The sequence below is a fragment of the Dichomitus squalens genome, assembly GCF_000275845.1.
Source record: "Dichomitus squalens LYAD-421 SS1 unplaced genomic scaffold DICSQscaffold_7, whole genome shotgun sequence".
Taxonomy (NCBI): Eukaryota; Fungi; Basidiomycota; class Agaricomycetes; order Polyporales; family Polyporaceae; genus Dichomitus; species Dichomitus squalens.
This window is the reverse complement of record NW_006766889.1, coordinates 999,746-1,022,678: the sequence shown is the minus strand read 5'-3', so window position 1 is coordinate 1,022,678 and position 22,933 is coordinate 999,746. Positions and strand designations below refer to the sequence as shown.

The window sequence follows — 22,933 nt, the reverse complement described above, 5'->3', positions numbered from 1 at the left end:
CGCGTGTGTTTGGCCCTCCGCCATCCGATGCTCCGCGCATATAAGATGCATCGGACATTCCGCGTGGGCGCGCCGCAGTCGGCGCATCAAGGCGCCCGTTGCCGCCACTGCCGCCGCTAGCATCTGAACTTCTACCGCCTGCACCTCCACCCCCACCCCCATCCTTGTCGTTCTTCGCCCGACCGCCCGCGGGCCGTTTCTGTGAGTACGCCTGTATCGCGCGCGGGCGCGGAGCAATGTTTGTCAGAACTCTATTATATTTCGCGGGTACGGGAGAAGTTTGCCCACCATAACAACACGCAGCGCTCTTTTGGAGTTCCCATTGACAGGCGACAAGCGAGATCGTTCGTGAGTATGCGATACACGTGGGATCTCAACCGAACCCTTACCTGATTTGGAGACTCCTGCAGCTGCAGAGCGTGGACACACCGTAGATGCCGACAGAGGTCGCGTAGCTCAGCGCGCGATGCATCGCGTGCTTGACAAGCGACTGCAGGTGGTCAAGTTGATACGTGCTCGACAGGAGCAGAAGTTGGCTCAAGACTGCGGGTGCATGCTGGAGTGGAGTGATCAATGCCATGGAATAGAAGTACTGCATGAACGCTAGCGCGATGGGGTACGGTTCTGAGAGATTGAACGCTCGGGAAGCGAGGCGAGGATCTGGTCGAGGTTCTTGGCGGACGGCGGTCGGAACGTCCGGATTGGGAGAGTGCGAAGCGACGGCCGGCATTGTCTCCAGCGCACGAGAGGCAGCCTGTAAGAACAGCTTCCGCTGTTCTCTAAACCAAGGCCAGCGCTCCTCCAAGAGTCTCCGCGAAACCTTGATTCTTCGTCCATCGTCGCAGATAATCTCGAAGTCAGACATGAGGCCCTCCTCCAACGCGGCCAAACCAAGCTCCTGCATTGGGATGTCAAGCTGAAGAGGGGGCGGCTGGTATATCCCAAACGCCTCCAGGTCAATGCAGGTGACGTGATCCCAGCTAAGGAGCCGACGGTTGTAGTCTTCTACCAGATTCCCATGTCGATTTCCGAAAACGACAAACTTATTGGCAGACGCCCACAAGCAGCTGCGGAACCAGGAGCCGGACGCGAGAGCACTGCCCGGGTCAATCCGAGACCAAGTCATGTTAATCAGATCCAAGGCCCAGATAGAGAAGGATTGGTAAGTCTGCGAGAGATAGGTGCCTGCTACGATGAAGAATGTGCCGAGAATTGCGCCCGTAGGAAAGCGCAGACCAGGTGGGAAGGAGGCACCGGTCATAGACGATGACCGGTCGGACACAGTAAAATCGCCATCCGACAGAGGAGTGAACACCTCCAGCTCACGCTGAACATCGGTGAACTACACAACAAATATAGAAACATGAGCGAACAGTCGGCCGCATGGTGGATTGCGTCAAAGACGACTTACGTTGTAGTTGCTGAAGAGGAAGATATCACAGGGATAATCGTCGGTAGGCGCAGCGGAGTACGGGAGGTAAATCAAGGACTCGCTCTGCGTCACGTTTGGGGCAGGGGGTGCCTTCTTGTCGATGTTGAACCGTGTTCCAGGTTGGCCAAGCCTCGTCGTGGACTGGTTGAGACTCCGTAGCTCGTCCTGTGGAAGGCGAACGCGTTGGTCGGATGTGACTGCTACACTTCGGTATGTACCACAGTGCCTGGGGTAATCGCGGCGCTGAATCCATGTTCTCGCGACAAGGTCGAAGATGTAGACGTCATCCAGCCAGACGTTGGCAAGGTCTTGGCCGCCGATGATGAACAGTCGATCCGCAGTCACAGAGGACAGATGTGCGTAACGTGCGTTCGGAACGAGGGAAGAATCGGCGGAGATGGGCGCACCAGGAAGCCAGTGCCGGGTGGTGAGATCAAAGAGACGGACATCGTTCAGAACGCACAGATCCTCCGGATTGTCGGATTGTGGCTTTATCGCCATGCCTCCAAAGATGATAAGATGATTCCGCCCTGTGTAAATGCGTGCGACGTCAATTCCGAAGGAAGGACATTGGCGGTTCTTGCCGTAAAGGAAGACGTACATGTATCAGCGCTGTGGAAGTAACGCGCCTGGGGGATATCATCATCGGGAGATTGGGGCACCTTCTCCCACTTGAAGGTCTCGAGGTCGAACTGATAGATATCCGACACCATTTTGCGCTCTGAGACCAAACGTCCCCCCTACATTCGTGAAGCCGAGCATGGTCACGCTCAGCAGGAATGTCTTCGCGTGTCTGTAGGATAGAGACTCACATAGAGGTACATTTTGGACCCTATGACCGTGGTGGACGCGCCCTACACGTACACACGCATTATGTCTGAAAGCTGTGACTTGATGAAGCACCGAGTACGTACCACGAGCTTGGGAGGTACATCCCCGGTGGTCTTGCGGCAGAACGCCGTGAGATCGGAGATGGGATACATGACCGTTGGAGCCTCGGAGAGGGGGTGCAGACACCCGCGACGGGGCCCTAGGAAGAACTGCGAGGAGGAAAGGAACGCTTGGGATGGGAGGGTTTGGGACGGAGGGAGGAAAAGCAGGGCTGGTACAGCTTACGGCAAAACCGTCCACCCATGGGCGGGATTATAAACGCCGCTTGCCTGAACGGGCATCCCATCTCGACGACCGATCTCGCGTGATCCCACCGTTTCTGTGACCAGAGTTCTCTCTTCGACGTCCTCTACAGGTCCCAGCCGGAACAGCTGTTATACATACAGCACTTCCATCTCTTCGTTCACGCTCACCACTTAGAGACGTCGTTGCAGCCGCACATTCCCCGGCTCTACGCGAAGTCGGCGCTACCCGTATCACAAGCATTCCACCATCGCCGAGTCCAACCACCAAGACTCCCCTGGTGACCGCATGCCTTCCTAAATTTGTCGGTGGCGCAACAGAATTGCTACGATTCATCTGACCTAAGCAGTTCTCGCAGCGTATGCACAGTCGCACGAATCACACGCACCCCCGGTGGCTTCTAGTCCGTCTCACTACTGCTACTCCCGACCGAGTCTATTGGGACTCTGCACTACATATCAGACACCCACGTCCGCGTGCCAGCTATCCGCATTTGCACGTCTTTACGGCATTCTCCCTTGCCACGATGGTCATGGCCGCAATGCATCATTGCCCAATACAAATTGCCACTATTCCTCGTCACTTCAGTGGCCTGTCGGTGATTGACGTGGCTATCCCCGTCAACGCTGGGCATGCCACTAACGTACTTAAGTACGTTCAGGCCGCTCCTTTGCTCTCACGTCACTCGGGTCCGATCCCCATCCACCAACGGGAACGCAGCCGAACATCTTTCAGAACTGCCATGGTGAAAAGGACCGACGTGCTTGACCTACTTCTCTTCTCGAGGCTTCCTTGCGCTGGAGAATCACACATCTGTCTACCCTAGATACGTCTGCTTATCTCTGCATCCATGGGCTGGTGGTTGCTCGAATCCAATCATCACGGTCACCGAGGCTCCACTGTCAACGTTCGTTCCAAACACGGAGCTGGTGAGAGAACGTCTCTCACGTTGCTAGCAACACGTTACGGTCGTCCCCGTACATCTTTTCTCCTCAGTGCGTATCTCGCGAACATAGCTCACACGATGCGTTCATGGTCACCGGCTTGGATGTTTGCCCCGACGATCCTTCCCATGTCTCGTGGAATCAGCAGACTAGCATGCAGCTGCGGGCACGCCACCGTTGCAGCCCGGAATACGGACTTAGCACGCTCCGAAACATGCCCGACGTCCGTTCGTCGTGCTAGCAGCTAGCCGTTCGTCGCATCCTAGCAGGCGCGGCTGAAACTGAAACTCCAGTTCCCCTCAATATTCCAATATTTGGCCGAGCCCGCCGTCGGCGCCCTACACAAGTACAATCGCTCGTAGATCGGCATTTGCCCGTTTAACGTTGGTGGCGCTCGTCTTGTGCGAGACGTCGCGGCGGTAAGATTGTTTCGGCTCTTCGTACTTCGCGCCCGGCGCCAAGCGACGCTAGGACATGTCGTGATACGTACAGTATGTATCGGCCATAGTCTCCTGGAAGTCTAAACCTCTTTGATGGACCGTCTGTTACCCCGGCCGATCTCGAAGTTGAAGAGTCTCGGCTCGCGTGTCAAGATCCCGTTCAGCTTGGTCTAGGAATACGATCTTCCATGGAGAACGCGGTGAGCCTTCATCGCATACGATAAGGAGAAGCTCTAGCCCAGAGTGGCGGTTGAGCCAAGCACGTAGCGATGACGAGATCAGGCCCTGTGGACCCTGCCCGGTTCCCTCCATATCTCTGGCGCAGCGTGCAGGAGTCCCACCCAAAACTTACAGCAACGTAAGCCCGGTCACCTGGTTCCCTTGGTTTCCTCGGGCTCGTCCTCGAGTGCCCTGCGAGGAGACGCTAGGGCAAGGCCCCGCAACCTCACAACCAGCGTGAAGGTCACAGGATGCATGCATCGGACAACGGCGACGTTTCGGCTGGCAGACCTAGTCGGGCTTGGTTATTCCGCGAGGCCCCTTCCAGAAATAACCAGGAACACTACCGATCAAATGTGAGCTTGGCTAGGGTGATTCCAAGCCGGCCGCTGACCCATCCCCGCCCATACATAGCTGACATGTAAGCACCGTATACGTACATTCAGTTTTGTCGTACAAGGTTAAGGTCTTTTAACAGCATAAGTAGACATACATTATCTGCGGTCATCCACGTGCGTTATTCTATCCCACTAGCAGGCAAATCATGGCGAGGAGAGACTGGACAGTGGCTGCACGGTATGCATGAACCGGAAGTGGTGTACCGTCGAGTGTGTAGCGGTCAGATAACATTTTCACAGGGCAGCCCAACGTCGTGCCGAACGCCAGCAGCAGACGACCGAGGACTGCGTATGCGATCGTCGTTATCTCAAGTTCTGCCGTATCGTAGGCTGTCCCAGGACGGCCGAGGTTCGTGCACGTCGATGAGGCATACGCTGGCAAGTTCCAAAACGCGCCCGTTCCTGAGGTGCACCTAGCTGCAGATGACTCCTCAAATGTGTGAGCCATATGGCCTTAAAGCTTCTTGTCGTCCGGACTACCTGCTCTAAGAATCGACCTGCTCACAGTTGCATTCACGCGACAACTGAACTGACCATCGGAGGCACCAAGCTGTCCTTCTGCCGAGTCCGTTCCTACTCCTACACTGATTTTGCGTGCTTGTGTTCCTGTTTGAGCGATGAAGGCATGACACACGTTCCTGGCGATCGTCTTCTACGCACAAACATTTTTCACAAGTTTCTCACTTGAAATGCTGGAGACAGCCACAAATGTCAAGGAAGAGATGCAGGGCGTTCCTACGCACTTCCCAAAGGCTCTAGCATCGTAGGCTATCTCGGCCGCAGGTGGATCGCCGAGGAGAATCAGCTGAACCTGTCGATAAGGCGGTTTGCGTCTCATCGGGCCCCTTCGAACAAAGTGCTCAGGTCGATTGAGAGCCGAACTTTGTGCGAGCCCCATTCGAGAGTCAGGGCCCAGCAGAGAGCGTTCAAGGTGTCTTAAAGGCTCTCGGTGTTGCCCCCTTGAGTAACGCATTAAAGTCCAGACTCGCACCTTCGTCCTCTATCCGAGTCATAATCCGACGATTTAGCCGGGCGCAGAGCAAGTCGTCTAGATAGAGTGAGTGATTAGCCTCCAGTGCGTACGTCGCAATCCCAGACCTGCTCTGGGCCCTGGCACAGTCCCACTGCGATCTTCTCTAACCTTCAGCAAACAATCGTCTTGCACCCCAGACAAGCTCAATACTTACTCCCGAAATCTCAAGCGTCTCACAGGCTGTCTTCGCGCCTGTAACGTGGTTCGTTATGGCTCTCGTCAGTTCTCGTAAATAGACACGCGATGACGTCGGCTTCGTAGCCCAGCCCAGGGCCCCGATGCTGGTCTGGATGGTAAGTAATCTCTGGACATCGCGCGCGCGCATGATCATGGCTTCTGAGCTCATGCGCTCTCTGACTCGACCGTCTTCCGCGTTCTCTGTCCTTGCGCTGTCCTCCAAACGAACAACTTCCCTCCAAACATCCCTGCGGTCTTCGCTCATCACGGCCAAATCGTCACCGTCGACCTGTCGAACGCTCACAATGACAACAGGCACCTCGATCTCCCAGCCCTCCCCCGACGAGCTTAAAGTAACCGCACACCAGCAGTACGACACCCCCGAGCACCTCACTCCCGAGAACGTGCTCCCCGACCCCCTCGCGCAGTTCCGTCAGTGGTTCACCGCCGTCCAGAGCAGCGTGCGCGAGCCCGAGGCCATGACCGTCTGCACGGCGACCGCGTCCGGGGTGCCCTCCGCGCGGACCGTGCTGCTGAAGCAGGTCGATTCGCGCGGCTTCGTCTTCTACACGAACTACACCTCGCGCAAGTCGCGTGAGCTCGCGGAGAACCCGCGCGCCGCACTCAACTTCTACTGGCGCGAGGTCTCGAAGCAGGTGCGCGTCGTCGGCCGGGTGGAGCGTGTGGCCCGAGAGGAGAGCGAGGAGTACTTCCACTCGCGTCCGCTGGGGTCACAGATCGGGGCGTGGGCGAGCAGACAGAGCAGCGAGGTGGCAGAGGGCGAGGTGCAGGCGCGAGCGGAGAAGCTGAAGCAGAGGTTTGGAGACCAGGTCCCCGCACCTGAGTTCTGGGGCGGGTGGAGGATCATCCCCGAGTGAGTCCCTTGCATTTCTTCGTTGTGCAACGGCGTCGAACGACTGACGTGCGTATTCACTCTTGCAGTGAGGTCGAGTTCTGGCTTGGAAAGCCCTCTCGTCTTCACGATCGCGTACTATACACCCGAGTTGAAGGTTCACCAGACGACGCGCCCCAGTGGAAGATCGCGCGGCTTGCCCCTTGAACCACGGTCGGCAACGAGAGCTTTGCCCTGCCAGCCTACAAGATTCAGGTCACGAACCCTCATCCTCGTATGTGGACGATTTTCGACTCTTCGGCAGCGTTGACGGAGGGGAGGCGTAATAAGAAGTGTATCGGATATTATATCATTCGCAATAGCAGCATAAGCTGAAAGGCATCAAGAAGAGTCGTACATGCATCTAAGCTACAGATGTCCAGCGACCATCCTCTTACCCATGGTCAGCCACTCGCAGCATCTCGTCAATTTAACAGATTTCCTATCCTACTACCCCCCCAACCCTGATACCTAACGTCTCGTATATGCTTATGAAATCATAGTGAGGAAGCATACATAACAAGATTATGGGACGATCTAACATGACAGGCCAACGATGGCAAGTCCAGGGACAGGAGCCCGCAGCACAGCAAGCCGGAGGACACGCAGAGGCCAAAGGCGAAGAGCCAAATACCTAGAACCACGTCATCCAGCTGTTGTCGCTGTACTCCGCGCTCAGCCACTTGAAGTTCTGCGGCTGCCCCCCTGCGGCGACGGCGGCGAACCCGGCCGTCGGCATGCCCACATTCATGTTCACCATGCTCCCGTACGCGTCGTTCTGGCACCCGGACCGCTCAGCAGAGACGCCGAAGCCCGTCGAGGGTGTCGACCCGTTCCGGCCCCCGCCGCCGTTCTGGCTGGACGAAGACGGCCCGAGGTGGATCTGGCCGGGCATGAGGACGGGGTCGTTCGGCGGGGGCACGGTCGACGTCGCCTCCTCGTACGCCCGGACGAGCGACGCGTGCGTGTTCTCGAGCGGGAACGACGAGAGCTCGGATTCGCTGCCGACCGGCCCTGCGGTGTGTGCCGGCGGGAAGACGATCCCGGAGCGAAGGCCGATCTTGCACACTTCGTCTTCGAGGAGTGGGTAGTCTGGATGCGTGCCGTATCGGCTGTGGAGGTAACTCGACCGGGAGCGTTGGAAGAGCGTTTCGATGATGGACTGTTCGCCGTTGTGATCGGTCAGGGGTAGCCAATGTATAAGATAGAGGTCTACTCACACAGGCCTTCGCTGCGATCGGGCACCGGTCGCTCACGTCCGTGAACAGTCGGAGGACCTTCGCGAGCTCGAGCAACGCGTTGGAAGCCATCACCGATGGCGGAACTCGGGTGACCAAGACTGATAATGCGATCTGCCAACGCAGTGGTTAGCTCAAGCAACAACGTAGAATGTCCGACAGCATCGGAACTTACGGCTGAGGACAGCCCGTTCGCCCAGAGCATCTGGTTTCTGACCGAATACTCGGGCTGCTGTCTGTAATAGGTCTCCAAACACCAGAGCAGGCTCAGCGAGGACTGGTAGACAGCAACGACCGAAGGAGCATATTTGTGATTCGCCCAAAAGCCTTCACTAAGCGCCTGTGTAAAGTACTGCCTATGCAGGTTCAGGATTGCTGCGGAGGTTTCATTAAACTCGGCTATCCCGGCAACTTGCTTACAGCACGTACCGACTTCGCGGGTCATGTGCGTCCAGGTCTGAACGACGCAAAGTGCATTGCCGGAACCAGTCCCCGGCGTGACTTGCATGAACGCAGGTGGCTCAAAATCCCGCATTCGGGCGTCGAGCTTGAGAACTTCCGAGTAGGGCGGAGGGGTCGTCGACGCGACGAACTCGAGGGTGGGTGAGAAGCACTGCGCTGTAAACGTGTAGTGCCATCGTTGGTCTGACGGTGGTCGAATGAGCCCGGGAAGTATCAGAACCATCAGGTGCATGCCAGGGCAGATGAAACACGCACAAACTTCCCGAGGGCCCTGCGGCGGAAACTCGCTGGTAGTGGGAGGATCTACGTCAACATATCGCAAGGATATGGAAGGGGGACGCCGCAGCATCAAACCCTGTACGACGGCGTTAAGTAATCAGCCTAACAGATTCAAACGGCCATGGGCTGAGATGAACAAGATCTCACCAGACGGTGGTCCACGTTGAGCAGGCACCAGAGAAGCGTTTTCCGCCTGTCTAGTTCTTCCGGGATGACTTTCGAGCGATTACTATGGCGGTCTGATGTCGCCCATGAAAGTCAGTAAAGCGTTCACGGGGTGTGACGATTCTAATACTCACTAAGACCGATCTGTCAACGCAATAAGGGTCAGGAACTACCTGAGCGCGATCGAGAGTAAGCCGTGACGTACACCAACAGCCAGCTTAGCTGCAATGCCCTGCCAGGATGAAACTCAGTGTGAGTCGTCGATGATGACCGATAGAATCGTCCGACGAACCAGGACCGCCCATGCGTACTCAACCGCCTCTTTCTCCACCGAGAACATGGTCAGATACCGCGACATGTAGAACTGTCAATATGGTGTCAGTTGGGGAGACCCGCAGCACATGAAAGTGCACGCACCAGCGCGTTAATCGCGTCTATGCTCGGCTCGTTAATGACCGAGGTCTCACATAACGCCGCTCTTGAAAGCTGGTGGAACCGCTCTGCATCATGCGACCATGCGCGATGACTGCGCCGCTGATCCACGCAGACGCCAATGGCGAGAATAATGAGAAAGTACGACAGTCGGTGTGGGTTGAGCGTTGCAGTGTTTGCGTTGTATACGCTGTGCACCATGTTCGGCACGCCGTCGCTACCGTCCGAGTTTTGGCTGCGTGCCCAGTATTAGTCAGCCTCAAAGAAGTCGAATGATAGCCAGAGGCTGCCATATTCGGCCGTAAAGGAATGGAAGAAAGGGGCTTAGACGCACTGCCAGGCTGCATGTTCTGCTGCTTGCTCACATAGATAGCGAGCTTCGTTCTGGGGGGGAAGCAAGTCCACTATCCGTTTACGTAGCGTCGGGTTGAGGTCGTTGCCAAGACCGCTAGGAGCTGGGAATCTGTCGCTGACTGCCATGAGGTCTGGGGGAATGCCATAGTCTTCTCGGTGACTGCTGACGGGTGGAGATTGACTTTGTCGCTGAATCGATTGTGTTAAGCTGCGATGTCTTCGTCGTCAAACGACTCGGAAAGAACTTACATCACTCAGCGTAGGTGGAGAGATTGGATTGAATGAAGCATGCTGGCTTTCACTACGCTTGCTACCGTCCGTCGCCGGCGATTGCACCTGGTTTGGATCTACGCCGAAGAGGTCGGCTGACTTCTTGATGAGCAGCAAGTCCTCCCGCAGCAGGGGATGTCCGGACTGGAGTTCATGCAGGGCGTCCTCTAGCTCGCGTATGCGAAAGCTCATAGACTTGATTTTGTCGTGAAGCTGCTCAGTGTTGGCCAGGATGAACCTGCCATATTTCGCAAATTGCCAAAGCGCCGTTAAACCAACATTGTGAGGAGCGAGAGGGAGCCGTACACACCTGCTGCCCTTGCCACCGGTCAATGCACCGTCTGGGCATATTTCCGCACACCCTCTCTTGCAACATGACTGACAAGGAAATACGCGATCGCACTGTCCAGGGAACATAAGCTAGGCGTCAGAGCATCACCACGCGTCGGGGCGCACCTTGAGCTTCAACCTGGAAGTGAGTACGGTACGGGTAAGTCATTGAAGGTGTAAGGAGGGTAGGAGACGCACCTCCTACATTCCCCACAGGACAGCGGCCGTTTCCTGTTCTTCTTAGCCGCGGCGTCAGCCGCTCCGTCTTGGTCGGGGATGGGAGCTGTACTTGGACCAGGGGGGCCTGGCGAGAAGGCGGGAGGCGGAGGGAGGGGTACATTTTCGACTCTGGGCCGCTTTGAGGGCGGGAGGTAGTCGGGATGCGGGGCTTCGTGGATAGAGCTCATGCTCGAGGACGGGAGAGAAGGATGGACCGGAGACGAGCGCAGGACGGGGACACTGTGCGCCAGCGCCTGAGGTTGAGGCTGGCCGAAAAGAGCGGACCGCTGGACCTCCGAGCCTTCCTTTATTTCGTGCGGATTCAATATTTAAGTACTCCGCTAAGCAACCGCTAACCCCCCATTTGGCCGCAATCGGAGCCGACGCGAGCCAGTGTCCGATTCCGGCGCTCCGTCCGCGTTCCAGCTTGCAACCTCCTCCATGCTGCCTCGCTCCTCCCGCGTTTCTCGCAGATCATATCCCTCGTCGAGTCCTCCCTACACCTGGGCTAGGAGTGCTAGTAGAAAGTCAAATCTATGGCCAGAACCCAAGGGCAGGGTTGGTGAACAGCCCAGGGTCCGGGCGTGGGTCGCGCCCGTCTCGCGAATAGCCAACTTCCTCATTGTGCCCAGTTAGTGCCGTGTTGGTCAATGCTCGTCGTCGGACATGCTCTTATACCTCCGGATACGTTCCTCACCAGCTGCGATCCTGTACGCCGTCTTCTTTGCGGACTTCGGCGACCACGAGCACGTATTCTCTCCGGTTTGTTTACTCCCTCTGCCGTCGTGTCTCACTGCCAGCTCATATCATGCGTCAAGCCGAGGCGCTGGCTAGAGGCACAAAAAGCTGCCTTTTTCTCCCTCTCTCCTGAGGAACAGAAGCTTGTCGGCGCAGATACGACCAAACCCGAAACGCCTGCGGCCGCCCAAGGTTCAGGAGATCCCCGCTGGTACGCATTACATCCCACATCGCGAAGCACCTGACTATAAACTCAACTCTGTCCGCATCCTATCAGATTCCAACGACCCTCGGCACGCACCCATGATGCGTATGAATTTGGAATTCCCGCGCCAAACGGGAATGAATTGCTCCCATTTGACAACATCCGGTCCGATGTTATATGGCCGGTGAGAGATTACGTGGGAAGATCTCCTTCGGACCTGGTTTCGTCAGAGCCGGAGTTATAAAGACGTTGGCCGACACTGCACTGCCGTTCCCCGCGCCCACCGGATATTGGGAACAATCATCGTGTGGTGACATGACACACATTTACCTGTACAGCCAGGTACCACATGTCGTACTCACACGCTGAATTACTACACTTCCTCACGGATTTTTGCGAGACAGAGCTCACGGTGCTGTCGGGCTTCCTGGTGGACGCTCTGTGTCGCCCTTGGCGTATCATATGTCATGCTTTCGCCTCCCGGTCACTCAAACGAAGGGCAGAAGTCACCCGGGTGCTATCCCCACGCACACTGCCGTTGTGCGCAGCATGCGACGGCCGTTAAGCTGCCGCTCGCGTAAATCAAGCGCGGCCCGCACGCCCCCCGCTTCACGGAAACAGCCAGTCTCCCCTCGCCCAGACCCGTGAGAGTGACCCGAGTCCCTCGGGCACGGAGGCGGAGGAAGGCCTAGTATTCACAAAGAAAGGGGGGAGCGCCGGCAAGTCGGGTTCTACGAGGATCATGCTATTGTTATCCCAGGTTCTTGAACGGATTCGACGCCCTTCCGACCCCGTCCAGCCCGTGACCCGACAGCAACCGAGGCCGCACAGCTATGTTTAGCATTGACATGACGCCGAGCAAGGGGTGTTGCCTTCAGCCATACGGTCTTGCCCTGTTGATGTCGCGATGAACTGATTCAGGTGCGTCCGTGCAATGCATTTTGAGTCCGGTCTTGAAGGAGGCGGGCAGGAGAACTGGCTTCCTGGTTCATCACATCTGTCTTCCTATCTGTCCCGACATTCCCGGAGGTATTGTTGCTTCAGGCCCTTGACGTCAGACTTGCCGCTAAGTGGCCATAGATTCTCCAATCATCAAACGTAAGTACTGCTCAACTCTCCTCGAAATGTATTCCCGAGAGGCTTATGAACGGAGGTTATCGTATCTGATGTCTCCAAGTCAGCGCGTTCTCCCGTGTACGCTTCATTCCTCAGAAAGAAGTTGGCTCTCGAAATGTAATATCCCCGATCCACCCCTAGCGGTGCTTCAAACGTGGCATGGGCTCCGTCCTCGCGGGGCGCGATGGCGAAAATGTGCTACACATCGGCCAAGACCCTCAGTCCTATATCGTGTCAGTGTCAGGAGCTACAAAGACCGATGCCAACGCGGATTGGCTGGAAATTATGGACGCGCGATTGGCTGGTGATCTGACCAAAATGGGCAACCGTAGCATAACGCTGCACAGCATTGCCACGATACGCCTTGGCGGTACACCAAGACCATTAGCATTCCGAGGTCACCTAGAATGTCTCCAATCTGTGGTCGAGGCCTCTCGTGGGCACATATTCGATGCGTCTCACCGGCAATATCATCAATGAGCGCTGAGGCACTTCTGACATATGAAACGGTGACCCTCGGGATGGCTGTCGGAACGTTACGGACCCCTCTGCGATCCACAGCTATATAGCAAAGCGGTGCGCGCACTCAATTTTTTCCCCTCGTACACTCACTGATCCTCTCCACTGCACTAGTGCTCTGCTACTTCATTCTCGTAAACGATGCACGCGCTACCCTCACCTAAAGTCGCGAGTCGCATTCTACCCATAAATGCCCGGGCGCTACCTCTCCGCCGGGCGCTCCTCACTCCATGCATGGCATCGGCAATAAACTCGAGGCGCTCGTTTGCCTCTTCGTTCCCGAGGCGCGACGAGAAAGTCCTACAGGTGGCAAAGACGAATGAAAAGTCCATTATAGGTCCCGGGGCTGAGGGTCCTCACATCAGTCCGTCTACGTCTACTCCGAATTGCTCTACGTCGTCGCTCATGTCTAGCTTTGCGTCTGTCAGAGGACTTGTCTCCCAAGACACCGGTGGTAGTCCCGTCCAGCACGGAAGAACTCCGCGGCGATTGGGTCCTATTCCATCCGGTGTACAGCCCGGAAGAGCTTCGTTCTGTCGAGGTCTGTCTACCTGGCCTCGCTTTCATCCGCATGCTTGAATCTGACGCCTTCCACCTGGGAATGTAGGTCTTGTTCAGGGATGCAAAGACATTCTCCGACAGAGTCGCACATACGTTCGTGAAAATTGCCAGGTAAATGTACTCCGATTCAAGTCGGTGTGGCTCATAGATGTTCATATTGACTAACGCCGAATGTACCAAGATGGGCCTTCGACTTTGCTTCCGGCTATAAACACAAGCCTCTCCCGACTAACGCCGCATCCATGTCCCTGGAGGAACTCCGCAACGGCGGTTACCTAATGGACGAGTCTCAGTGGCTCAGGGTACGTCTCCCATGAGCCTCTCAGAACCCGACTGATCGGTGCACATGGCCGATAGCGCATTCTCTTCCTGGAGAGCATCGCGGCTGTGCCTGGCATGGTGGCAGCGGCCTTACGGCACCTCCGTAGCTTGCGTCTCATGGTGAGTGCGCTTCTATCGTTCCTGCCATCGGTGTGTGCCTGACTATTATGCGCCTCCGCATTACAGAGACGGGATCACGGTTGGATACATACCCTGCTTGAAGAGGCGGAGAACGAGCGGATGCACCTCATGACCTTCATGACACTCAAGAATCCGTCGCGACTGTTTCGCGCCATGGTTTTGGGCGCACAGGGCGTATTCTACAACGCTTTCTGTAAGCTCGCCAGCTATTTGTGGCCGCGTGCTTTGCTGACAAGCTTCCGCAGTTCTCTGCTACTTGATCTCACCCAGCACGTGCCATCGATTCGTCGGCCATCTCGAAGAAGAAGCTGTCGTCACATACACTCGCTGCATCCAGGAGATAGAGGCCGGTCGCCTGCCCGAGTGGTACGTAAACCCACATCGCGCCGCTTTCTCACCCCACGAATGCTGACCGATCTTTTCAGGACGAACCTCCCGGCGCCGGAAATCGCCAAGGACTACTGGCGTCTCGGGCCGGACGCCAAGTTCCTCGACGTCGTCTACGCGGTCCGCAGCGACGAGTCCACGCACCGTTTCGTGAACCACAGCCTTGCGAGCCTCAAATATGAGTCGGATATCAACCCGTTCGCACTCCAGGAACCCGATATGACCACTAAGGGCTCTCGCATCTGGTAAGCCGTGTCACCCGTGTTCTCGCAGCAATTCGTTGGCAGGAGTACTGATGGAGTTGTGCTTCTTGTTCCTCTGCGGCGTAGCTTTGAGCGCGACGAGTCCGCGCGGTTCGCTGAGGAGGCGCATCGAAAGATTACAGACAGGCGTGGGGAGGCGGCTTGAGCGTGGTTGCTTTCCAGGCGGCCGCGCAGTTTTGGCAGATTTCTCCAGCTTGTGTCCGCTCAGCGAGTATTGGTCCATCAACAGATTTGAAGAATGTGTCATTGGGAAGGAATCTCACTCATCGATATCTGTACCGTCGTGTAACAACCTATCACCCCACTCACTTGCTGTACCATAGTCATAATGAGGAAGCGTATCGTACTAGGATACATGGTACTCCAACTACTTGCCACCGCTGACTTTAAACAAATGTTCAGCCTGCGATCCAATGATGTTATCCCGCAGATGCGATCCTGTAAATAGGTGAATTGCATAGTTACGAAACCCTTCTACTGCTGGTGTTGGCAGCGGAGTCACATGCGCGCCTTGGCCGTAGGGCTGAACGTCTTGTCCAAGATTTCGGCGAGGATATTTGCGACACCTATGGGGTTCTCTTGGACGACCTATGATTGTCCGTGGGTATCCTTGTCAGGGACCTCGAGTGCTCTTACTTACAAAATGACCAGCTTCCGGAACGGTGTGAACCGAAGCGATATTGAGTCGCTTCGGGAGTGAGTCATAGGACCATTGAGGGCTGCACAAAGGAAAGTGCGTGTATGCGTCACTATGAGTTCGTGCAGCATGAAGCAGGAGAACTGACATGAAGTCCACCCTCTCTGCCAGGACGAGATATATTGGCGTGGAAGGGTCGACACGTGCGAGAAGTTCCGTGGCTCGATAGTGAAGCTCCTCGTGCTCATATTGGGACCATTCTTGTTTTGGAGTGCAACACAGCGTGACTTTGTTGGCTCCCGCCTGTGTGTCTTTCCCTGTGATATCCCTTATGGCATGTTGCTATTGCAAGCAAAGATTGAGAAGCTAGCATATAGCAAGCAAGACATTTCAGGGCTTACCACAAGCAGGTCTAGGATACGAGGATGCCACAATTGCCAGGGGACCCTTTTTGCGAAGAAGGCGCGAGCCTCCTCTCGGCCGGGCCAGAAGTTTCTTCTCTTGGATATCGACTTGATCATGAATCTGATTCCCATCAGCTGTTCTTCCCTATTCTCGAAGCATGCCTCCTTTGTGGCTATTGAGGGTTCAACCAATATGACAGCTTTGTAACGTATGGCTGGGTATCCGTCGCCCCCAGTCGTGAGGCCGCTGCATCAAAGACAACCAATTTACTCAGGATCCACAGCTCCGTGACGCAACTGTATTGCTTACACAAGGCAAGATCCCGCCGAATGCCCGATGGCGACGAGCTGATGACCGTCGAGCTTACCGGATGCAACGAAGGCTTTCACGCCATCTGCCAAGTCACTTAAAGCTGACCACAAGATGTCAGTCGATATAGCGTGGATAGGTACGGGCCGCTCACAAACGATGTTTTTGTCACCCAGGACCGCGGCGTTGACTACAGCACCCTCTCCGGCGTTCTGGGCGTCGAACGACCATGCCTCACGTACGAGACACATGCCATTTCCGTCCTTGAAGTGGAAGAGGTGTTCAATCGTAGGCTCCCATACTTCTTTGTCTGCGCATCTGAAGCTCAATGCACTGTGAAGGAACAGCAATGTGGCGAACGAGGAGGGACTTACGTGACCCGGTACAGTGAGCGAACAGCAGAGTCGGTCCATTTAAGCTAGGGCTCCCCGGTACGTAACGCTTTGCGACAAGCTTGAGCTCCCCGGCCGCGCTGTGTCTGCGGTGAGGGAATATCACTGTTGCCGTCTGGATCGTCATCCCGGTACCTTCAACGCGCAGTATCCAAAGGAGCGTAGAGTACCGGTATTGTCAGTCTCGGACCTAAAAGGCAATTCCCGCTGCAGTTCGCTCTCGCTGGGACAGGCGCTTCGCCGCAACTTCTTGTAGTGTAGCGCTCGAAGGTTGAACGTTGAGTCTAGACATTAGTACCGCTCAGAATTGGCTGGATCTCGGAGCCGCCCGTATCTCGTACCTCCGGATTCTGAGTCACGTCCCCCAAGACGCCGTGCATTCGTTACAACTTCGTCACGTCTCATGACCGACAGGACGCGCGCAATCGCACTCGCGGTCGTCGCGCGCACCTCCTTGTCCAATAGAAGGAGCTTGCTCCATAACAGCAGCTTCGCGAGAGCACCCAAGATTTGCGTTCACTAGCTGGACAACTCTGTGAGCCTTGCGCGATGTCTCAGCCCGCACATTTTGCGAAGCGGGTTGTCATTTTTCAACACCATCGTCATACACCTGAGGGTGCTCTCAATTGCAGTCTGAGAGTCCGATATCCGCGACGATGTTTATGAGTAAGCCTCTCTGAAATTGTGGAGTACGCGCGACTTGTGCCACGTCCCCGTTGTGCGCTAGAGTCGCCGAGATGGGAGGCATAAATGAATTATATCGTGAAACTCCAGCGGTAGTCCGCCTTAGGCTACTTGATATATCGCCTTGCGGCATTTTTATATATAGCTAGGCTCGAGGAGACCGACGGCTTTTGAAAGAGATATACTCCTGATGCAAGCACACGCGTTGCGGCGGTTGGCGATGGTCAGCGTGCACTCGCGAGGCCTGCCTGTTAAGAGACGTGACGCATCAGTAACGGATGCACGGCGTCTTGGGGGACGTGACTCAAAATCCGGAGGTACGAGATACGGGCGGCTCCGAGATCCAGCCAATTCTGAGCGGTACTACTATTTACACTGGACCGACCATTTGAAATCGGAGGATAGATGCACAATCGTAATGAAAGTCAGTCCACAATCGCATACAACCGTTCAATAACAGCGTTGTTGCATACGTTGTCGTCGTCCATGACTGCACTTGCAAAACCCGTCGCCAGCCAGTGATCCCATCCCTATCCTGAGGTACTAACCGCTCAGCAGAAGGGCTTTTGGACAACAGTACTCGATAAGCAACGACGAATCGGAGATGGAGTGGGAAAAGACCTTGATAGCTTGGTAAGAGAGTTCGCTTCCGCGCTCATATAGCTTCTGATACCTGGGTCGTTACAAGCATTGTACTGAGTAACTCATCAGCACTTTTGTCTCCCAAGTAGGCTCCGTATCCAGCGTTCTGCGAACATTCATACTCGTTCCCGACTATCACAGACAGAAGGATGTCTTCCGTACTCCTTGGAGACGCTCATGGCATCTCTGTAGTTGACTTCAGGCCCTTCTTGGATGGCTCTGCCAAAGAACATGTGGCTAAGGCCATCCTCGATTCATTCAAGCGAGTGGGATTCGTATACTTGGTGAATCATGGCATACCGCCGGAGAAGTCGAAGGCGATGTTTGAATGGGTGTGTCGGGATGCCATCTTGACCAGTCGTATCTTCCTGATAATTGTAGATATTCAGTCCAGGCGCTTCTTCGCTCTCCCCATGGAAAAGAAGCAGCTCGCGCCACATCCTCCTTCTGGGACACATCATAGGGGTAAGTTAGTATACGTCATGCGTCACAGAAGTACCGGTTTATCATGAGTTTCAGGTTACTCTGCCCCGGGCGTTGAGAAAGTGGTGCAACATCTCTACGACGACCAAGACATTAAGGCAGCTCGTGTCAAAGCACCGGACGTGAAGGAAAGCTTCGAGTGCGGCTGGGAAGAGAACACTGTGATGCCAAACATCTGGCTCCCTGAAGATGTTCTGCCGGGTCTCAGAGAAGCGTGCACGGACTTCTATTGGGTCAGCTATCCATTCAGCTCTCTGGAGAATCGGGTCAGTTGATATCCTCATCTTTAACGTAGACTTGCCATGAGACGGAGGTGCAAATCCTCAGGGCAATTACCTTCGCCCTCGGTATTTCTGAAGACTTTCTCGTGAAGCACCATCATGCCCATGACAACCAGCTTCGTTTGCTGCACTACCCAAGGTTGTTGTAATGCTTTGCGCGAAGTATAGTCCCTGACGGTCGATTTGTACCCGTACATAGCGTCCCAGCTAAAGACCTAGAAGACGAGAAAATCACAAGGATCGACGCACACTCAGACTTTGGGTCGATAACCCTACTACTCCAAGACGACGTGGGAGGACTCGAAATTGAGATTCCTGGAAAGCCAGGGCAATTCATGGTCAGTTGTCCAGGAGCCACTTCCGTTCGACACTGATGCACCGAATGGCTAAATACGCTGCAGAGCGCTCCTCCTATCGACGGCGCCCTCATCGTGAACGCGGGCGACTTCATGATGCGCTGTGAGCACACATATATTCGATACTCGAATCCTGTAGTAATTGTCAAGTTGTTCATCACGTGCTGTCGCATAGGGTCCAACGACGTCATCAAGAGCACAGTGCACCGCGTGCGTGCTCCACCAAGCGCGAAGACTGCTAATGGCATGATCCCCGATCGCTACTCCATCCCATACGTATGTGCATGCTTGATATCCGTCGGTAGTGGTGATGACTGACATCCTCACCCGACAGTTCTGCAGTCCTGTATGCTGCATCCTATCTCCTTGTCGCCACCAGAAACTAATTATAACATGTCAGGAATTTTCCGAGGTCGTTGCATGCCTCCCCGGGACCTACTCCGGAGAGAACCCACCTAAATACGAACCGATCTCCGTAAGTACCATTCAATGGGATGATCCCGCAAGTCTCAACAGGCTCCCCTAGGCTCAGGAATATATCCTTCGCCGCCTCGCTGCAACCTATTGAAGCCTCTTGCTTTGACGTTCATGGTTTCGAGAATCGTGGTTGCAAACGTCCAGTCGTGGCCCCTTCTATTCTCTCGCCATGTATTTTCCGTGAATCTATATGGCCTCAAATGTACTTGTATGCATGACTCCGACCACTGCGAACATTGGTGCGTTCCCAATCGTCGAACGCCATTTTCATACACCTTTGCTCACCCGACTCAGTCCCTTGGGATCTCACCACGAGACGACTCGATGTCATTAGCCATCCTCAACGCATACATATTCGACATGGCAATTATGATCTAAGTTACAATTCTGGGTCTTCCTGATTCCAGTGCGAATACGAGAAGATTCAGAATGCTAACGTAACTCACCGTTATGGATATTGAGTCTACCACTAGGGACAAGGAGAGTATCTTCAACATCGGGCTCGTGGCAGCGGCCGTATCGAAGACTTTGAGTCGTCCCTTACCTTGTTGGCCTGATGCAGTAAATGCCATCACGTTCCCTAGCTATCCTTGACATCGAGGCCCGTGTGAGCACGCTAACATTGACTAGGTGCAGCAATTCCTGGCAGGCATTCCTGTACCTACTCCGCTCCAGTTGGAGCAACTCATACCTATTCGGGCTTTCTGTTAATGTTGCGCAGTATCAGGTACGTTCTTTGCATGACTTTGCAATTACATGTCTCATCTAACTCATGACATGCAGTGCTACCATCCTGTCATAGCCTGTGGAGTGTGAGGCCCATGCCTTCAGCTTCTTCGGCACCTTGAGTGCTTACGTATGCATGGGTATATGAGACGTCGCGAACCGTCCTATAGTAAATGCCCCCGTCTCTGATTACCACCAGGACAAATCGATACGTCCTCTCAAGTCAAGTCGCCGCACCAACTCATACCCGACGGAGTAAGTATGGAAGTGGAACCAGTTCTTTCTGGCACACAGAGTACTCTTTAACCGATGATATGACCTCGTCCAGATCCCCTGATGTGGCTCCTTGATACTAGAACCGCCCAGCTCCACCACTTCAACTCGCCGGAGGATGTTCCTGGAGGCTACGCGATCCTCTCGCACGTGTGGGACGAAAAGGAGCAATCGTTCCAAAACCTTCAGAGGCTATGTCAGCTCTCCGCCGAAATCGGGACCAATCCCCGCGACAGCGCTTCGCCCAAGATCCGGGAGTTCTGCATGCTCGCCGAACGCCACGGCCACGCATGGGCTTGGTGCGACACTTGCTGCATCGACAAGACGAGCAGCTCAGAGCTCTCCGAAGCAATCAATTCGATGTTCAGGTACTACGCCCTCGCGGAGGTTTGCTACGCATACTTAGGCGATGTCCCCAGCGACTGCAGCCTGAGTGCGGATGAGTCCCCATTCCGACGCAGTCGGTGGCACGAGCGTGGGTGGACTTTGCAGGAGCTCATAGCCTCGACTCGCGTCTTGTTCCTGGCAAACGACTGGAAGCCACTCCGAAGCAAATCGGAGCTCGCGAGTCTTCTTGAAGAAATCACCCTCATACCCGCTACCGTGCTTTTGTTGGAGAAGGACTTATCGAGCTTCAGTGTAGCCCAACGTATGTCCTGGGCGGCGCGTCGGGTGACGACGCGTGTGGAGGATAGGGCTTACTGCTTGCTCGGCATCTTCTCTCTCAACATGACTACTGTGTATGGAGAGGGCGAAAATTCCTTTCGGAGACTGCAGGAAAAGATCATGAAGCGATCCGGTGATACGTCCCTCTTCGCCTGGGGACAGAGCGCCACCTTTCTGCTGCAGAGCCTCCTGCCCAGCCGGCTGCAAGCGAAGGGACGCCAGTCACGGCTGTCCTCCGTGGCCTTCGAGCCGCAAAGCGCAGAGAATCAACCCTGGCATGCAGATCCAATCCCGGAGGCGCATCAACATCTCCTGGCACATAATCCATCCGACTTCGAGACCACATCCCAAATCCACTTCACGTCCGAACTCAGCACCGTTGATGGCATTGTCGCTGAGAGTCCCGACGAGAATGTCGTAGAACCGAGTGAGTGATCTACAATACGCTCTGTCACCTGAAATCCGAGCCAACGAGTCGTTACGTTCTAGCGCCACCGCAATCCAAGACACTAGAATTGCTCTCAGACTTCCCAATCTTCTCAGTCAATCCATACGGCTTTCACGCTCACGTACCAGCTTTTGAGCTACCCTCGGGCGTCCTTGTGGCCTTGTTGCTCGGCTGCTACAAGTCCTCTGACAATGACGTGCTCGGCCTCCTCTTGACGCCTGTGAACCCTGCCGACGAGTCTCCCCAGCCCCGCTACAGATGCGGTGCACTCATGTACACTTCCGAGGCTGAAGACGACAATCCCCAGTTGGACTACGCAGGCGTGTGCAGGACGATCATCCTTCACGACAGCATTCGCGACCTGACCGGAAGAGATAGCCCGGTGACCGTACGCTGGCGAGACCTCCGAATCTTGCACGAAACCCAGACACGAATTTTGCCTTCGGCGACGATGTCCCACTTCTCGCTGAACGAACCCCTCTTCTCTCCAATACGTATCCCAGATGCGGGGTCATGGGGCGTCCAGCTTCGCGAAGACTGCAAGATCCCGCGAGGTTGGACGGGAACTCCCCCGTTGGCGTTGACATTCAATGCAGGGGTCACCGTTTTGGGCACCACCTTTCCCTTGGTGGTATACGTCGGTCGATGCACGTCCCCCGAGTACACGGCCTGGCATCAGGGCGAGGCGTTCGGCCCCCCATGGGTCATAACGCGACTGATGGAGGGAGGATTCGCTGCTCCGATCCCCCAGCACAGTTGTCCCGACGACCATGTTAAGCAAGGTGGCGACCAGCGTGCGGTCGATATCACACATAAGATGTACTCCGACCAGATCCTGCTCTTCTTGCACCCATGCCCGCTGAACCCTGGAAACACCTTCATCCTCGGCTTCGAGACCAAGCTAGATTCCAACTCTTCTTTCCTAGTAAGCTCGCGTTTCCCTATTTTCTCACTTTAAACGTGTCAGCTCATCGTCTTGTCTTCTATAGCGAAGGCTGGTTTCGTGGAGATGATGATTCAATGCCCCTGAGGTGTCGGTATGACATCCTGCACTCATTCATGGTATATCCGGTACGCTATCCGTATAAGTCAGTACCGTTTGACGTGTAACACCTTATCTCCCTCGCAACTCCGCTCCGAAACGCGCCACACGGGTCGGTTTTCACGATTCTCGGCGTCGCCCCAACTACTGCGCTGATAAAACGTTTTTGCATGACGACGACTTTCCTTCCGCCGAACTAGTCTCGCAGACCCCCGCGCCTGCACGCTATGGCGAGATCTCAGCACATATAGACTATAAGCTCTCCGCAAACGTTCCGACATGAGGGTTCGGCGGGCAGCGTTCGGGCGATGTACTAATGTAGGGCTAGATGCTGAAATTGTCTCACCGCAGTACTTGATGTTTATCGCTGCCCTGTCGGGTTCGCTCGTTCTCGAATCGCACAGAACGTTTCGCCCACTTGCACCTTATATTGGGTACAACCT

The 22,933-nt window shown here is 55.2% G+C and overlaps 7 protein-coding genes across 7 annotated transcripts; 5 read left to right on the top strand and 2 right to left on the bottom strand.

The window, feature by feature from the left end:
* Positions 1-385: 385 nt before the first annotated feature.
* DICSQDRAFT_168320 (regulatory protein ral2) lies at positions 386-2,415 on the bottom strand (the record flags this gene model as incomplete). Its single annotated transcript, XM_007363921.1, has 5 exons — positions 386-1,342; positions 1,412-1,962; positions 2,034-2,172; positions 2,245-2,286; positions 2,347-2,415. 5 exons carry the CDS (start codon positions 2,413-2,415, stop codon positions 386-388), a joined length of 1,758 nt encoding a protein of 585 aa, XP_007363983.1.
* Positions 2,416-6,082: 3,667 nt separating this feature from the next.
* On the top strand, positions 6,083-6,837 carry DICSQDRAFT_145659 (pyridoxamine 5'-phosphate oxidase; the record flags this gene model as incomplete). The annotated part of the gene is made up of 2 exons (XM_007363920.1): positions 6,083-6,651; positions 6,720-6,837. 2 exons carry the CDS (start codon positions 6,083-6,085, stop codon positions 6,835-6,837), a joined length of 687 nt encoding a protein of 228 aa, XP_007363982.1.
* A 466-nt stretch (positions 6,838-7,303) lies between these two features.
* DICSQDRAFT_55510 (uncharacterized protein) lies at positions 7,304-10,606 on the bottom strand (the record flags this gene model as incomplete). Its single annotated transcript, XM_007363919.1, has 13 exons — positions 7,304-7,831; positions 7,890-8,021; positions 8,083-8,282; positions 8,337-8,552; positions 8,619-8,724; positions 8,796-8,887; positions 9,015-9,045; positions 9,106-9,177; positions 9,231-9,480; positions 9,580-9,788; positions 9,849-10,107; positions 10,180-10,271; positions 10,394-10,606. The coding sequence occupies 13 exons, from the start codon at positions 10,604-10,606 to the stop codon at positions 7,304-7,306; spliced, it is 2,400 nt and encodes a 799-aa protein (XP_007363981.1).
* A 253-nt stretch (positions 10,607-10,859) lies between these two features.
* Positions 10,860-11,745, top strand: DICSQDRAFT_102702 (uncharacterized protein; the record flags this gene model as incomplete). Its single annotated transcript, XM_007363918.1, has 4 exons — positions 10,860-11,049; positions 11,119-11,180; positions 11,237-11,367; positions 11,434-11,745. Coding segments are annotated over 4 exons (384 nt in total). The 3' UTR covers positions 11,435-11,745.
* Positions 11,746-12,545: 800 nt separating this feature from the next.
* On the top strand, positions 12,546-16,600 carry DICSQDRAFT_102699 (alternative oxidase). The gene is made up of 16 exons (XM_007363917.1): positions 12,546-13,053; positions 13,111-13,360; positions 13,425-13,537; positions 13,604-13,668; positions 13,739-13,859; positions 13,915-13,998; positions 14,065-14,212; positions 14,265-14,385; positions 14,445-14,651; positions 14,736-15,257; positions 15,310-15,388; positions 15,455-15,648; positions 15,708-15,957; positions 16,021-16,123; positions 16,175-16,330; positions 16,395-16,600. Exons 2-10 carry the CDS (start codon positions 13,138-13,140, stop codon positions 14,812-14,814), a joined length of 1,161 nt encoding a protein of 386 aa, XP_007363979.1. The 5' UTR covers positions 12,546-13,053; positions 13,111-13,137; the 3' UTR covers positions 14,815-15,257; positions 15,310-15,388; positions 15,455-15,648; positions 15,708-15,957; positions 16,021-16,123; positions 16,175-16,330; positions 16,395-16,600.
* A 1,010-nt stretch (positions 16,601-17,610) lies between these two features.
* DICSQDRAFT_102697 (thymine dioxygenase) lies at positions 17,611-19,723 on the top strand. The gene is made up of 12 exons (XM_007363916.1): positions 17,611-17,729; positions 17,785-18,070; positions 18,128-18,203; positions 18,258-18,454; positions 18,517-18,641; positions 18,702-18,840; positions 18,904-18,961; positions 19,034-19,134; positions 19,193-19,204; positions 19,259-19,333; positions 19,385-19,574; positions 19,630-19,723. Exons 2-11 carry the CDS (start codon positions 17,888-17,890, stop codon positions 19,424-19,426), a joined length of 1,008 nt encoding a protein of 335 aa, XP_007363978.1. The 5' UTR covers positions 17,611-17,729; positions 17,785-17,887; the 3' UTR covers positions 19,427-19,574; positions 19,630-19,723.
* A 674-nt stretch (positions 19,724-20,397) lies between these two features.
* On the top strand, positions 20,398-21,156 carry DICSQDRAFT_23804 (uncharacterized protein; the record flags this gene model as incomplete). Its single annotated transcript, XM_007363915.1, has 1 exon — positions 20,398-21,156. A coding segment is annotated over one exon (759 nt), but the record flags the coding sequence as incomplete, so codon positions are not given.
* Between the last annotated feature and the right edge of the window lie 1,777 nt (positions 21,157-22,933).

Excerpts from the sequence above, each read along its gene's own strand:
- DICSQDRAFT_102697 (XM_007363916.1), top strand. The coding sequence starts at position 17,888 with ATGTCTTCCGTACTCCTTGGAGACGCTCATGGCATCTCTGTAGTTGAC. Across the intron at positions 18,204-18,257 it reads TTCTGGGACACATCATAGGG|GTTACTCTGCCCCGGGCGTT; the intron begins GTAAGTTAGTAT and ends CATGAGTTTCAG. Across the intron at positions 18,642-18,701 it reads CGTTTGCTGCACTACCCAAG|CGTCCCAGCTAAAGACCTAG; the intron begins GTTGTTGTAATG and ends ACCCGTACATAG.
- DICSQDRAFT_102699 (XM_007363917.1), top strand. The coding sequence starts at position 13,138 with ATGCACGCGCTACCCTCACCTAAAGTCGCGAGTCGCATTCTACCCATA. Across the intron at positions 14,386-14,444 it reads GCCGGTCGCCTGCCCGAGTG|GACGAACCTCCCGGCGCCGG; the intron begins GTACGTAAACCC and ends CGATCTTTTCAG. Across the intron at positions 14,652-14,735 it reads ACTAAGGGCTCTCGCATCTG|CTTTGAGCGCGACGAGTCCG; the intron begins GTAAGCCGTGTC and ends TCTGCGGCGTAG.